The sequence below is a fragment of the Crocodylus siamensis genome, chromosome 11 (genome assembly GCF_052110815.1).
Source record: "Crocodylus siamensis isolate JL-2025a chromosome 11, ASM5211081v1, whole genome shotgun sequence".
Taxonomy (NCBI): Eukaryota; Metazoa; Chordata; order Crocodylia; family Crocodylidae; genus Crocodylus; species Crocodylus siamensis.
The window spans coordinates 26,954,800-26,970,587 of NC_143405.1; the positions used below are offsets into that span (position 1 = coordinate 26,954,800).

Consider the following 15,788-nt stretch of genomic DNA (forward strand, 5'->3'; position numbering starts at 1 on the left):
TGCCACTGGAGCTGCCGGCTATTTGGAAGACACCACAGATTTCTTAAAGAAACTGGTTTGCTGACAAGCTTCCAGCTAATACCATATTTGTTGCTGTGGATGTCACATCTCTGTTCATCAACATCCCCCATGAATACTGATTAAAGCCATGAAGGACATTATTCCTGATGAAAAAATTGCTTCCATTTCAACTAAGCTTTTGTGCTGTCCGTGCACACAGCTAGTCTCTGGTTTGCATCCATAGATGCTTCTCAAGCAAATCTCAGGATGTCATCCTCCCACTGTACTCAGCCTTGGTGAGGCTGCAGCTGGAGTACTGCGTCCAGTTTTGGGCTCCACAATTCAAAAAGGATGTGGAAAAGCTTGAGAGAGTCCAGAGGAGAGCCACGCACATGATCAAAGGACAAGAAAACAGGCCTTATGATGAGAGGCTGAGAGCCATGGGACTCTTCAGCCTGGAAAAGCACAGGCTCAGGGGTGACCTGGTGGCTGCCTATAAGTATATAAGGGGTGTGCATCAGGATCTGGGGGAATGGCTGTTCACCAGAGCGCTCCAAGGGATGGCAGGTCAAACGGTCGCAAACTCCTCCAAGACCGTTTTAGGCTGGACATAAGGAAACACTTCTTTACTGTTTGAGCCCCTAAGGCCTGGAATAGACTCCCTCCAGAGGTGGTGCAAGCACCTGCTCTGGACTCCTTTAAGAAACATTTGAACACTTATCTTGCTGGGATCCTTTGACGCCAGCTGACTTCCTGCCCCTGGGGCAGGGGGCTGGACTTGATCTTCCGAGGTCCCTTCTAGCCCTAGTGTCTATGAAAGCTATTAAATCTATAGTTTAGGTTTGGGGGTTTCCTATACGTACAAACGAATGGCTACCATGGACCCATGTATGGCCTCCTGGTATGCCAAAATATTTATGACAGGCCTTGAAGTCCACTTCCTCCACAGCTGACCTTTTATCCCTGTGATCTACCTAAGATGCATCGATGACATCTTCATTGTATGGACACGGAAAGGAATTTCTATAGAAATTTCACCAAGAATTTAGTGACTTCCACCCTCCATCAAACTAGCAATTTCCACACACCAAATTCATGTCTTAGTACAGTGAGTATTTTCACCAACCACATTGCCATCACATTGTATCAGAAACCAAGCTGCTTTCATGCTTATGATAAAAGCACATGACTGAATCAGTTGTCTACAGCCAAGCTCTACATTACAGCTGTATCTATATCTGCTCTGATCCCACCAACCAGAATATACACCGTAAGGGTCTAGAGCAGGGATTCCTGCAGTAGCAATACACCCCTGAACCTGTCCAGACTCAGACCCTGCTCTGACCTGTTATGATACTAACCCAGGACAAGGATAACTGTTCTTCTGGTTGCTACCACCTACAGCCTCTGGCTTGAACACCTTAGATAGATCATTAATGACTTCCAGTCCCTCCTGGAAAAAGACCATCTCAAGGTAGCCCTTGGGGACAAACCTGTCCTGGCTTTTAGACAGCCCACCAATGTCAAATAGCATCTCTCATGGAACAGGCTACCTAACTGCCAGTCTTACCAGAGTACCAAGGCTTGCAATGGACCCAAATACCTTCTGTGCCCTAACACTAAAACTGAACGTGTCATCACTGGACTGAATAACATGGATTGTAACATCTGAGGTTCATTCACTTGCAACTTTACAGTTACCTGGATTAGCTTCGGGGACTCCTTTTGCCCCTATGGGTTTATTGTCTGTCTGTCTCTCTCCCCCAGTACTACTCCCTTCCTGTCCTTCCCTTGTAGTTTCTCTCTCCTTATACTCTTTCTGCCTCGCAATGTGTGATGAAGTGAGCTTCTGCTCACAAAATATGTTGCATGTACGCTGTGTGCATGTGTGTATTTCTACTGGGGTTAGTCCGTAAGATTCATAGACTCATAGATTGTAAGGCTGGAAGGGACCTCAGAAGATCATCGGGTCCAGCCCCCTGCACCAAGCAGAAAAGACAGCGGGGGTCAGGTGACCCCAGCAAGGCGACTGTCCAGTCTCCTCTTAAAGATTTCCAGGGTCGGCAGTTGTACCACCTCTGGAGGGAGCTTATTTCACAGTCTGGACACCCCTAGTTGTGAAGTAGTTTTTCTTAATGTTGAGCCTGAAATAGTTTTCCAGGAGTCTGTGACCTATTACTCCTAGTTTTCTCCAAGGGTGCCCTGGTGAACAGTTGTTTACTGAGCCCTTGATGTATGCCCCTGATGGTAGCAGTAAGCTGCTACCAAGTTCCCTCTCGGCCTTCTCTTTTTTAGGGTAAAGAGTCCCAGACCCCTCAGCCTTTCCTCGTATGGCTTGCCATGCAAATCTCTGATCATACGGGTGGCCCTTCTCTGGATTCTCTCAAGCTTTACCACATCTTTGTTAAAGTGCAGTGCCCAGAACTGGATGTAGTACACTCCAACTGCGGTCTCACCAATGCTGAGTAGAGTGAGAGAATCACTTCTTTTGTTTTGCTGGAGATGCATCGATTGATGCGTGCTAGGGTCTTGTTAGCCCTGCTGGTTACAGTGTCACACTGCTGGCTGACGTTCATACTGTGATCTATTATTACCCCCAGGTCCCTTTCATTCGTAGTGCTGATCAGGTTGGCATTTCCAAGCCTGTAGATGTACAGGGAGTTGTTCATCCCTATGTGGAACACTTTATATTTCTCAACACTGAAATGTATCTGGTTCCGGTCCGCCCAACTTGCAAGCCTGTCTAGGTCCTCCTGTATCTGCAGCCTGTCTTCAAGCATGACCACGCTTCCCCATAACTTGGTATTGTCTGTGAACTTGGCCAGTGAGCTCTTCACCCCCATATCCAAATCATTGATGAAGATGTTGAATAGCACTGGGCCAAGCCCTGCAGGACACCACTAGCCACTTCCCAACAAGATGACACAAATCCATTCATTAGAACTCTCTGGGTCCTACCCTGCAGCGTTTTACTACCTACCTGACTGTCTTGTAGTTAAGCCCACAGTCTTCCAATATTCTTGCAAGAACATCATGGGATGGCAAATCAAAAGCTTTTTGGAAGCCGAGGTATATAATGTCAACCTCCTCTCTCTTATCCAGGTGGCGAGTTACCTGATTGTAAAAGGAGATGAGGTTGGTAAGATGAGACCTGCCCGCGTCAAAGCCATGCTGGCTGTCATTCAGAATCCTACCTTCTGCAAGCCCTATAGCGCATCGACTCCTTAATTCATTTTTCCAGGGGATAGAAGTTAGGCTAATTGGCTTATAGTTACCTGGGTCCTCCCTCCTCCCCTTCTTGATGATGAGCACAACATTGGCCCTCTTCCAGTCCTTGGGGACCTCTCCAGAGCACCATGAATTTTGGAAGACTTATATATGTCCAGTTTCTTTAATTGATCTCACAGTTTTATGGCAATAGTTGGAAGGCAGTCATTTGAACCCTGCTCATTCTGTACCCTAGTTGACATCATTTTCCCCTTGACCCAGGAAAGACTGAAGCAAAGTAGTCATTCAGGAGTTCAGTTTTCTCCTGAGTGCTAGTGACTAGCTGTCCTGAGTTGTTGAGTAACGCCCCACACTCCCATTCCATACATATCTTAAAAAGGACTTCTTGTCCTTGATTACCATTGCTAGTTTTAGTTTAGTTGCTGCCTAAGCTTTTCTAATCTGATACCTACAAGTGTGGGCCATTGCTATATAGTCCTCCTTGGGTGCTGTCCCTAGCCTCCATTGACTGTATAACTCTTTCTTTTTTCTTAAGAGGATCAGGATTTCTCTGTTTAGCCAAGAAGGCTTCCCAGCCCTTTTGCTCCATTTCCTCTGCATGGGAATGGACTTCCTTTGTGCTTGAAGGAATCGTGTCCTTTAGGAACGACCACTGTTCACATGCTCCTTTTGCCTTTGGTCCCTGGTCCCTCAGCACATTCTCTATTAGTGACCTGAACTTGTTGAAGTTTGCATTTCTGAAATCCAAACCTTCAAGCCTGCTGTCTGATTTATCTGCCTTGTGTTGGGCCATGAATGGTTTCATGGTCACTGTGGCCCAGGCTGCCCTCTGTTTAAGTCGGTCACCAGGTCGTCTCCTTTTGCCAGGACCAAGAAGAGTGTTACCTCTGGTTGGCCTGTGTACCTCCTGAGTCAAGAAAAGCTCTTTGATGCGGGTCGGGAAGGAGTGCAACTGATCCCACTTGGCTGAGTTTTCCTCCCAAGAGACGTCTGGATACTTGAACATGACAACCGTGTCCTGTGCTCGCGCAGCCTCTGCTAGTTCTTGGGCGAACTGTAGATCAAGTTCCTTGCCCTCGTTTGGAGATCTGTAGTATACACCTACAGTTAGATCTCTTTCACCACCCTCCTCCCCCCTGCAGCTTGACCCAGAGGGTTTCAAGTCATTCATGTTTGGAGCCGATGTTGGCCTCCAAGGAGGTGTATTGCTCCTTCACATAGAGAGCTGCACCTACACCTTTTTTGCTACTTGATCCCTTCTATGCAGGGCATAACCCTTTGTGGCTACGCTCCAGTTGTGTGAAGGAGTCCCACCAGGTCTTTGTAATCCCTACTAGATTGTAATGGCTACTGGAGAGCAGGAGAGCTAGTTTCTCCTGCTTGTTCCCCCTGCTCCTGGCATTAGTGTACAGGCACCTGAGTTGTCCTACTGAGGCTGTCAACATCCTGTTGCACTGAAGGAGTACTATTCCCTCCACTCCCATGAGAGTGGCCCTTCTGGTGTCCCTATCTACGGAGCTTCCTTGCATGTTGGTCCCCAAGCATGCTTCAGTCAGTGTTTTCCCGTCCTCTAGGAATCTTAGTTTAAAGCCCTAAGGTACAAATCTATTCTGCCATTCCTCAAATAGCCACGAGGTGGTACCCTTGCCTCAGCAAGTCTGTCCCCAGTCCTGGCTGTGGCTCACCATCCCCAAAATGAGACCCTGCCAGAGCATTCTAGTTTGACAGACCAATAGGGCTGTAGCCAGACTAGACTGATTGCACTCCCTGTATATGGGATAGTGAGGGCAGAGAAGGCTTGTTAGGATTCTACGCAAATGGTCCTGTCTGGTTTTATAGGTGAGAAAAGAGCGGATGAGGGGCTCAGCTTCCCCAGACCTAGTCCAGTGGGTTTGGAGCTGCTGTGCTTAGGCCTTCCTGACAGCAGTGGGACCTCAGCAGGTAGCTCCATGGAGCAGCTGGAGAGATTGGTGCTTGGGGCTCATGGCTGGCCAAGACATTTGGAGACAAGCCAGGTCTATTAGCTTTTCTGTCATGCACCATCACAGAGATTGGATCTGATCTATTTGGGACCAGACCCAGGGCTCTGCCTAGCTGCGCACTGGTCTCCTGGGAGGGCATCTGGTGTCAGGTACCATGGAGGAGTTAGCCCATGTGCCAGTCTGCATCCCTAGATGTATCCTGGGCCCAACCCAGTGGTCCCCAGCACAGACTCCAACCTAGCCCTGACTGGCTGATTCCATGCCCTGCCCTGGGAGTGTCTGGTCAGCAAAACGTAAGGGCTCTAGAAGATCCATGGGGGAGGGAAATGGGGAACTTGTTCTGCTCAGACCTGAATTCAGGGCTGCATTAGCCCCTCCCTCACTGCCAGAGCTGGAAGCTCAGTGCTCAGCCAGGAAGGGCTCTGCCAGTGCTCCTGACCCACAACCCTCATTAGCCCTGCCCTGGACTGATTTGCTAGTTCTGTTGGCGACCCTTACTCCTGATCTGCCACCCCACTGCCAGCCCCGGGCTCCCTAATGTGTCCCTCAAATCCTAGTGAACTTCATATTGTCTGATAGATTGTCAGGATGCAACGTGCAGGGCTCAGCTATAGGGGTAGTGAGTAATTTATTCACAGGAATGAGAACCTCATGGCCTAGACTCCAGGGTCTGTGCCATTTATATGACACCCACACTTCCAGGGCCACTGGCCCCCTTTGAGAGAATGGACAAGGCACTCAATGGGCAGAGCATGGGGGGGACCCTGATTCCTGCCCCCAACCTTGCCAATGGCCTTTGTCCCCAAGATGCTTTGGCAATAGCTGTCCCCATCTACTGGGACCCCCCAGGCAGTGATCATTTGAGTCCCTGAACACCCCCAAAGCCTTGAGGAGGGTCTTCGTGTGGCCAGTGTTCACAGGCTACAGGGCTAGTGTGTGCTGAGTGGGGGCTTGGGCCATTCCTGCCTGTAAAGTCCTGTTAGTGCCTGCCAGGCACTGCTCCTCCATTGGTGATTCTGATATAGTGCACTAAGGTATTCCTGCAGGGTCTCTGCTATCAGCCCTTGCTAGTACTTTATAGTGTGGTGCTGTGAAGAAGCTGACAAAGCCCATCTTGCTGTTCCCAGGCTGCCTCAGGGAAGTTCCTCCCACTGGCACAGTGGCTGTACTTTGATGCCCTGGAATGCCTGCCCAAGGATGGAGCTGCATCACTGACCGAGGAATCCTGTGCTCCAGTGAGTACTGTTTCCAGCTGCCCCAGCCACTGTGTCCATTCTCCTGACCCGATTGGGAGAAGGGCTTTGGCTCTGCCACCCTCTCTAGTCTTGTGGGATCTGGGCATGGACAAGGAATCCCTAACAGCATGTCTGCCTCTATCCCCAACAGCGTGGCTGCCGCTATGATGGACAAATTGCTGTATTTGGGGCCAATTTCCAGGAGAGGCTGGGCCAGCAGAAGTACTTTGTGGTGAGCAGAGGGCAGGGACACAGCAAAGACAGAACAGGGGCTTTTGCCTTTACCCTTGCAATGCTGGCCGGAGTCAGGGAACTAGCTGCTACGCCTGAGGAAAAGGTTCTGCCGTGGGTCAGTCAACCTCCAGCTGACTCAAAAAGGCAGTGAAAACCTTGTCCCAATCTGCTGGCTCCACACTAGGGCCAGAACCAGCTACAGTTCAATGTTATAGCTGCTTATTCTGTGGGTATTGAGGTGCTAACTAGCTTCACCCTAGGCCTCAGAGGGAAAGGATGAGTGGGATCCTAAACTCAGGATTCCTTTCAACCTTCTGGAGGGATGCCCTGAGGGCAGCTTGACCCACTGACAGGATAGGAAAGAGCTTGTTCTTGGTAGTGGGGGGGGAATCCCACAGTCATTCCACATTTTGCCTGACCTAGATGCCAGCTAGAAGTCAGTGCAGTCTCTTCTCCATGTGTTGCCCAAGCGTCCAGCCTGTTTCAGTGCAGACATTTCCCACTCCCTACCAGCAGCAGGTGCTGTAGCACCCAATCTGGGATGGTTACTATGCTGGAGATGTGGCTGGAGCCAGTGTTTGGGGGAGGAATCTGGAGTGTGCAAGGAGGGCAGAGTGGATAGGGTGGGAGGGGAGTGAGGAAGTTGGGGGTGGGGCGGGGGAGAAGGAGATGGGAGTAGTATGGTCAGCTCTCGATAGCCAGTTTCTTCATGGTGCAGGCACGGCCCCACTGACTGTGTGCCTGTGTGCTAGGTGGGCTCTGGTGCCATTGGCTGTGAGCTGCTGAAGAACTTTGCAATGATGGGGCTAGCTGCGGGCAAGGGTGGAAGCATCACAGTGACTGACATGGACACCATTGAGCGCTCCAACCTCAACCGGCAGTTTCTCTTCCGGCCTTGGGATGTATCTGTGAGTGATTGCAGGGCTGAGGTACCAGAGAGCATGTGCATGGGTGCTGAGGCCCAAAGCACTTGCCATGGGCAGGGGCAAGGGTTTACCCATCCAGGCCTGTAAGCACCCAGTCAGTAGACAGACAACTAAGCCAGGCATGGTGCAACTGTTCCCTGCCAACCTGCTGTGCCAGTGCTTCTCTCTTATGACCTACAGACCCCTGCTGGCCCAGCTCTGGGCTCCCCTTCACCCAGCTCTACCAGTGTTGCTCCCCCACATAAGCAGTCTTAGAGTTGGTTCCCAGCCCAGGGCTGAAAAAGCCCCACAGACGATGATGATCTGCTTCAGCACCTGCTGCCTGCATCATGTGGCTTTCAGGAAGCACTGACTGAACCCTTAGCGTGAGGGTAGGGGAGCCCAAATACCAACTAGAGGGAGCTCCCATGTCCTTGTCAGCTCTAGCTGCCCAAATCACCACAGTCTTCCTCCTGCCCAGTTTCTGCAGGGAGCCATCCTGCACCAGCAGCGTGGTCTGGAAAGAAAGGAGTGAAGGGGACAGACTTGGGGAGGGGGACCAGATTCCTGTGTTTACTAGGATCTGGGGCCAAGGCAGGGGCTTCTCTGCCTGCAGCCAGCAGTCCCTGTTAGGAACTTGGTGCTGGCCCTTTCCCACCTGTTTGGCCATGCAAAGTGACTGGAAACCAGCCGGCTCTGTTAGGATGGCACATCACTGTTACCAGTGCCTGGGCTTGTGGCAGGAGCCATAGAGCTGTGTGGGCAGGAGCCCAGAGGTAGATAAGGAGCTCCCTGGCCTCTACAACGGGCTGGCTTTCTCTGGGACACTGGGCCTGCTGCACCAGTGGGAGGGATGGGGGATTCTGTTTCACCTTCCAAACCTAGCTAGGACAGGACCATCCGTCCACCCCCATCCAGACTCTTGGTTGCATTCCTCTTGCAGAAGCTGAAATCAGAGGTGGCAGCAGAGGCAGTGAGGCGCATGAATCCGCACATCAATATAGTGGCCCACGACAACCAGGTGGGGCCCACCACAGAGCTGCAATATGGCGAGGACTTTTTCCAGCCTCTTGATGGCGTGGCAAGTGCCCTGGACAGCATGAGAGCTCGTGAGTGCCCAGGAAGGAGGTAGGGCCAGGCTGAGCATGGTCATGCACACCCCATGCCTGTGCCATTCCACATGGCACTGGGGAAATGACCTGGTGCCACCTTGCTACAGAGCAGCACCTAGGGGCTTAGATAAGAACAGGAGTCTGCTTGCACACTCCTTCAGACCGACTCGCTCTGTGCTCTGCATCCTGCCCTGCTGCTGGGATTTCTCTGGGGACTCTTCTGTGTAGGTGAGTTTACTTGGATTGGGACAGGGGATGGAGTCTATAGAAAGGAAGACTCCCCCACTATGCCCCAGGACCCGTACTCTCATAGATTTCATAGACATTAGGGCTGGAAGGGACCTTGGGAGATCATCGGGAGATAGACTCCTACTGCCAGGCCCTTCTCTCCCCCGGGAGCCACAGGGGAGAGCTCCGTCTCCCTCCACGACTAAGGAGGACTCTGGGACCTCCCGCTCTGCCCAGTCAGAGGCATGGACCAAGGTGGTCAAGGGCCTCAGGGCCCCTGCCCCGCCGCAGCTTAGCAACAGGTTCGCACCTCTTGCAGCCCCAGCAGAGCCCACGCAGTTGCCAGCTCCTGCAGGCAATCCAGGCTCGACCGCAGCTACTGGCCCCGCTCTCCCAAAAACAAAGCGTAAGGTGTTTGTTGTGGGAGACTCCATCCTGCGGCACACTGAGGGGGCAATCTGCTGCCCCGACCCCTTAGCCCGGGAAGTCTGCTGCTTCCCGGGGGCCCGCATCTGAGACATTGCAGAGAGGATCCCGCAGCTCCTCTGGCCCACAGACCACTACCCCATGCTCCTTATTCATGTGGGCACCAATGACACAGCTCGGAGCACCCTCAGCCAGGTCATGAGGCGCTACAGGGAGTTGGGAGCGGGGCTTAGGGGTCTGGGAGCTCAGGTGGTGTTTTCGTCGATCCTCCCAGTCTCGGGCTATGGGCTGAGGAGGGAGAGGAGGATCCACGCGGTGAACCAAAGACTGCGGCGCTGGTGTTATCAGGAAGGCTTTGGCTTCCATGACCACAGCCTGCTCTTTGGAGAGAGAGGCAGCGAGCTGCTGGGAAGAGATGGCCTCCACCTCTCTCCCCTGGGGAGGAGGCTCTTCTCAGCCAGGCTGGCTGACCTGCTCCACCGGGCTCCAGGGGCTGGGCTACGACGCTCGCCAGCTCCTTGAGTACCCTGGGGTACAGATTGTCAGGGCCAGCTGACTTGAAGGTATCCAGTTTCTCAAGGTGTTCCTTCACGAGGTCAGGATTGATGGAGGGTAGGGGATCCCCCTCACCCAGATTTCCCTGTCCCATAGCAGGCATGGGCATCCCATGTGACTGATGAAAGACTGACGCAAAGTACCTATTTAATAGGTTGTCTTTTTCCTGGGCGTCAGTTGTCAGTTGCCCCATCTGGTTTAGCAGGGGTCCAACATTGCCCTTGCTTTTCCTCCGGCTCCCCACATATCTGAAAAAGGACTTTTTGTTGTCCTTGATACCTGAAGCTAGTTGGAGTTCAGTTGCAGCCTTGGCTTTCCTGGTTTGGTCCCTGCAGGACCGGACCAGCGCGGAGTAATCCTCCTTGGAGGTGAATCCCGTCCTCCATCCTTTGTAGGCTTTCCTTTTTAGCCACAGTAGGTCCGCTAGGTCCCTGGAGAGCCAGGGGGGCTGCTGTGCCTTCTTGCTGCCTTTCCTCCGTGTTGGGATAGATTTAGCTTGTGCATTGAGGATCGCTTCCTTGAGAAGCAACCACTCTTCTTGAACTCCCATCTCCCTGGGGTCATGGTCCCTGCGGGCCTGACCGACTAGCCTCTTGAGCTTGTCAAAGTCGGCTTTTCTGAAGTCAAGGACTTCTGTGTTGCTGACTGACTTGCCAGCTTTACGGCGGATGGTGAAGGTGATCAGCTCGTGGTCGCTGTCACCCAGCTTCCCATCGATCACTAGGTCGCCGATTAGGTCGTCCCCCGTAGCCAGTACCAGGTCAAGCAGCGCTTGCCTCTCGTTGGCCCACAGACTTCTTGAGTCAGGTAGAGGTCATCCACGCACGAGAGAAAGCTTTGCGACCGCTCGGATTTTGCTCAGTGATCTTCCCAGGAGATGTCCAGGTAATTGAAGTTACCCATGACAACCAAGGTCCTGGAGCAAGCGGCCTCAGTCAGTTCCCGGGCGAACTCCTGGTCAAGCTCAGGACTTTGAGTGGGAGGTCTGTAGTAGACTCCCACCGTTGTGTCCCCTGTGCCGAATTCCCCACGAATTTTTACCCAGAGGGTCTCTAGCTGTCCATGCCGGTCGCCGACATCAGCTTGCAGGGACATGTAGCTTTCCTTCACATAGAGAGCTACACCCCCGCCCCTTTTGTCAACACGATCCCTCCTGTATAGGGTACAGCCCTCTATCCCCGTGGTCCAGTCATGGGTGGAGTCCTACCAGGTCTCCGTTATCCCAATGACATCATATTTCTTTGCACTGAGCAGGAGGACGAGCTCGTCCTGCTTGTTGCCCAGGCTCCTGGCATTAGTGTACAGGCAGGCAAGTGTCCCCTTGGGGGCTCTTGCCTTGCCCACAGATTGTGCCAGGGCTGGGGCAGGGGTGGGCTCCCTTAAGTGCCTTGGTCCGCTGGCTTTGCAAGGGTCGCTCTGCAGGCCAGCAGTGGCAGTAGTCCCCCCATCCCCAGCGGGCTTAGTTTAAAGCCTGGTGGAGCAGGTCAGCCAGCCTGGCTGAGAAGAGCCTCCTCCTCAGGGGAGAGAGGTGGAGGCCATCTCTTCCCAGCAGCTCGCTGCCTCCCTCGCCAAAGAGCGGGCTGTGGTCATGGAAGCCAAAGCCTTCACGATGACACCAGCGCCGCAATCTTTGGTTGACTGCGTGGATCCTCCTCTCCCTCCTCAGCCCATGGAGTGTGCTTGCCTGGAGGAGTGGGGGAACGGGAGTATGATACCTGCAAGGGGAGCCAAAGGTGTCAGATGTTGGTCTCCTCTCAGTTTTTCCTCTCTGTTCAGGGACATATGTGGACAGCCAGTGCATCCGTTACCTCAAGCCACTGCTTGACTCAGGCACCCAGGGTACTAAGGGACATGTGCAGGTCATTGTGCCCCACCTAACAGAACCATTTGGCAGTCACAGTGACCCATTGGAGAAGGCCATTCCTGTCTGCACCTTGCGTCACTTCCCCAGTTCCATCGAGCACACGCTGCAGGTAAGGCCCAACCTAGCATGTAGTGGTTTCTCAATGCTGGCCATGGCCCTTCCACAGACCCAAGTGCCCCCCACTTTGTCTCCCCAGCATAGTTGTTCCCCATGGGGTGGCACCAGTGCCTGGCAGCTGGATTAAGCCTCGACTTCAGCATCTCCACTTCCCTGGTAGGGTGGCTGAATGGTTGGGTGCCCTCAACAGCCATCACCTCAGAGAGGCCTGTGGCTAATGTAGGAGGTGGTTTCATCCAGGGGCACCCTGCCCCTGCCCACTGTCCTTGTGGGCATGCAGCATGGAGTGTACTCCCTAGCGTGCCCCGCTGTGGGCCTCTGTGCTTCAGCCTGTGTGTTTTTCAGAAAGGTGAAATACACTGGGCCTGGTCTTAGCCAGTGAATGGGAACAAGAGCAGAGAAAGAGCTGTCAGGGCTGCAGGCAGGATACAAGGCCCAGCTGCTTCCTGGCTGGAAGCCCCATTGCCGTATGTGCATTCTTGCTGCGAAGTCCCCATGCTGGTCTGAGGCAGGGGTTTTCAACCTTTTTGGGTCAGTGTACCCCCGGTGGCCAGTCGAGAAAAGAGGAGTACCCTGGTGGTCGGTCTCCAAATATCCCTTGAAGCCTTCCCAAGTACCCCCTGGTCTAAGGTATGCTAGACTTCCCCAGGATAGCTGCTGGTGTGGGGCTGTGCCCCTCCTCCCCAGTGCCCTGGCCCTCCAGAGCTCCCCATGGCTTCAGGATCCCTGGCTCTGCCCTCCACTGTTGCTTCTTTCCTTCTCATGGCAGCTAGGACCACTCATATGTATTGAAGGAAGCCACTGCTGATCTTCCCTCAGAAATGCACTGGCCTCACCACTCCTTACCAGGAGGAACTTCAGAGGGGATGGAGGGCTTCTGGGGAGGACAGGGACCTTGGCATGAGATCTGGCTGTGAAGGACTATGTAGGAAAGCGGGAGGCTACCTCAGCATCCAGTCCATAGTCCCCTGTTAGTTCCTCTGGCAGCCCTGAATTGGTCACTGCCTGCCTAAGCTAAGGGGTCTCTTGGTATCATTGCAAATTAGAGGACTTTTGAGGGTGGAGCTCCTGCCCCCCCGCCCCGAGTCCTGGGAGAGGGTGCAAGATGGACAATTCCCATAGCAGGGTTGCAGACAGTCTGGGTGTTGAGCTCCAGGGCTCTTTCCACCTGCACAGGTTGCACCAGGCTTCAGGATCAGGGACCAATGTGCTTACAGGTTGCCACATCTTGGCAGCCCTGGTACTACAGGCTCAACCATGGGTAGGGGGGGTCTTGGAGGATTGATGTTGGAATTTGAGGGGTGGGGATCCTCCACCCTGTGTCTGACCCCCTTCTCTCTCCCAGTGGGCCCGTGATGAGTTTGAGGGGCTCTTCAAGCTGCCTGCTGAGAATGTCAACAGATACCTGCAGTGAGTGTGAGCATGACAATAGGCCTGTGGCTCAACCCTAGCAGAGTTTGGGGCACAGAGCTGGGCTTGCTCTTCCTGTGCCTTCTGTGTTTGGGGGCTCCCATTTCCATCCTGCTTCAAGCAAGGAACTGGTATGACATGACCCCAACTCCCAGCAGGACTGGGACACACCAGGACCTTGGTTCTCCATGGCTTTCATGTGAACAAGTCAGAGCCCTGGGACTGGCCACAGCACAGACAGGCCATGTCCTTTGTTGTCCATGGTTCTCTCATCAGCTTTTGCTGATGATGACCCCAGCAGCTGTGAGATTCCTGGGCTCCAGCACTGGGCCTCTCAGGGCCTGGGTTGTCGCACCAGCCTTCACCTAGAGTGGCCCAGGGCTTCTGAGTTCTAGCCTCAGTTTTCACTCCTTGCCAGGGTACTGATGTTCTTTTCCCACATTACTTTTTTGGGTGCTGGTTGGGGAGGGTGGAGATGAAAAGGTTTGTGAGAGCTTGAGGTACTGAACACTGCCATGTCTTGCAGGGACTCAACTTTCCTAGAGGGGCAGCAGTCAAGTGTGGAGGCACTAGAGGTCCTGGAGCTGGTGCGCAGTAGCCTGCTGGAGAAACCACAAGCCTGGCAGGACTGTGTGTACTGGGCCCGGCAGCGCTGGGAGAGCCTTTACCACAACAGCATCCAGCAGTTGCTGTGCAGTTTCCCCCCTGACCATGTAAGAGCCACCCTGCAGTGTCCCATATCATGGGCCAAAATGTGCCCTGTCTCAGTCTTGGGAGCCTCCCCACACCCTGTATCCCATTATGCCCGTAGGAGCCTTGCTGCACCTTGCATCTCCTACACAGTTCTTACCACTCAGTCTCCTAGTCTGGAGACTCCCCCACCCATGCCCACTCCTTTGCGTCCCACATCAATCTCAAGGCTCTCATCAAGTCCATATGTTCCACACCAGAGTCCCTCCCAGGACCTGGAGTTACTTCCTTCTTCCAGGTACACTAGCCTGTTAATATCCCAACGTATCAGGAGGAATGCTTGCAAAGCTGTGCATGGGCTAGGTGGGTCCCTGTGCTCTCAGCCTGAGCCCTTGCTTGGCTGAGCCTAACCAGCCATGCCTGATGCTTTCCCTGTCCACAGGTGACCAGCTTGGGGACCCCCTTCTGGTCAGGGACCAGGAAATGTCCCCGGCCCCTGGAGTTTGACTGCAACAATGTAAGTGTGGAGCTGGGCCCCTAGGATAGGGCAATACCTTTGGTGGAAGCTGGCAGCTGGGAGTCAGCACTGGTTCCATAACTATGGCAATGCCATGGGAGGGCCTTTTGGGAGGATCTAGATATGGCGCACAGTGCACTGAAACAGGGAGGGCAGCTGCAAAGATGGTGTGTGCAAACACCAGGGGTTTAGCCATTGAGGTGAGGGGCTGTGTGCAAGAGTAAGACTTTGATAGGTGTCAGTGGTGTGGAGAGATGGGTCCCAAGTAGCTGCAGAAAGATTTGCTAGTACAAGTGTGCACCTCCTTTGGGTGGGTCACAGCCCAGCCTGGCACAGGCACACCATTCCTCTGTGGAATCTGGCATCAGTGTCCAGTACCTCAGGGCTTATCCCAGCAGTTTTGGTACATCTGGCATTGGGCACTTGAAGAGCTGGTCAGAGCCCCTACTCATGCTTCTAACCAAGGGAAACATGTGTAGTCCTATCTCACAGTGAGCCAGCCCTGGGGTCCCAACTGAGCTGTCCCCCATAGCTCTGCCTGTCCTGGATCCAAGTGTCCCAAGTACTTCCCTCTTCAACAGCCTCTTGCACTGCTCAGCCACTCCTGGAGTTCACCCCAAGCATCCCAGATGTGAATCTACCTCTTCCCCAGCTGCCCTTCCTAGCAATAGGGCATCTTGGAGTCCTGGGATCAACGGGTAGCTGGGCAGTGCTGTGTTCTGGGCAGCCATGCAATGCTTGGGGCTGTGCTTTCTGCCATGTTGCTGATCACAACAGTGCAGTAGTACGTACACACATGCAAAAGTGGTGCCTGAGGTAGCTGTCCTGTTTGCCTCCCTCTCCATTATGCTACTGCCTGGGGTCTTGTTTATCCTGGGCATGGGCAGCCAGAACTTCTCCCGTTGGTGCCCATACCTATATCCTGGGTGGAGGAGCCTCTGCAGCAGCCTGGTTCCCTGGAAAACCAGTTCTGAGAGGACAGACTCCTAGGAAGGTGGGAGCTGGAAACTTGTGACCTCTATCAACAACAAGTCATCGTCCCCACCTGCAGCAGTTTGCCTGGAGAACAGATATGGAGCTCTAACAACAGAGGAGGAGTGCATTCCATTGGTGGAAGAGGCCAGGCCAAGAATCCTCAAGGTGGGGAGGATCAAGACCACTGCCATGGAGAGGAAGCAGTGGGTGGTGGTGGGTGGAGACTCTTCTGTGGGTGCTGGAGGCATCTGTCTGCTGGCCTGACCTGTTGTCCTGGGAGAGCTGCTCGCCTGGAGCCCAGATCCAAGAT

At 53.5% G+C, this 15,788-nt stretch overlaps 1 protein-coding gene across 2 annotated transcripts in view; it reads left to right on the top strand.

The window, feature by feature from the left end:
- The window catches only part of UBA7 (ubiquitin like modifier activating enzyme 7), a 43,704-nt gene that overhangs the window by 11,858 nt on the left and 16,058 nt on the right, over window positions 1–15,788 (top strand). For both annotated transcript variants that reach the window (XM_090022302.1, XM_090022303.1), the window contains exons 11-18: window positions 6,338–6,445; window positions 6,597–6,677; window positions 7,432–7,587; window positions 8,528–8,693; window positions 11,682–11,878; window positions 13,232–13,296; window positions 13,823–14,009; window positions 14,429–14,503. In XM_090022302.1, coding sequence (XP_089878428.1) covers window positions 6,338–6,445; window positions 6,597–6,677; window positions 7,432–7,587; window positions 8,528–8,693; window positions 11,682–11,878; window positions 13,232–13,296; window positions 13,823–14,009; window positions 14,429–14,503 — 1,035 coding nt within the window. The remainder of the gene's footprint in view (window positions 1–6,337; window positions 6,446–6,596; window positions 6,678–7,431; window positions 7,588–8,527; window positions 8,694–11,681; window positions 11,879–13,231; window positions 13,297–13,822; window positions 14,010–14,428; window positions 14,504–15,788) is intronic.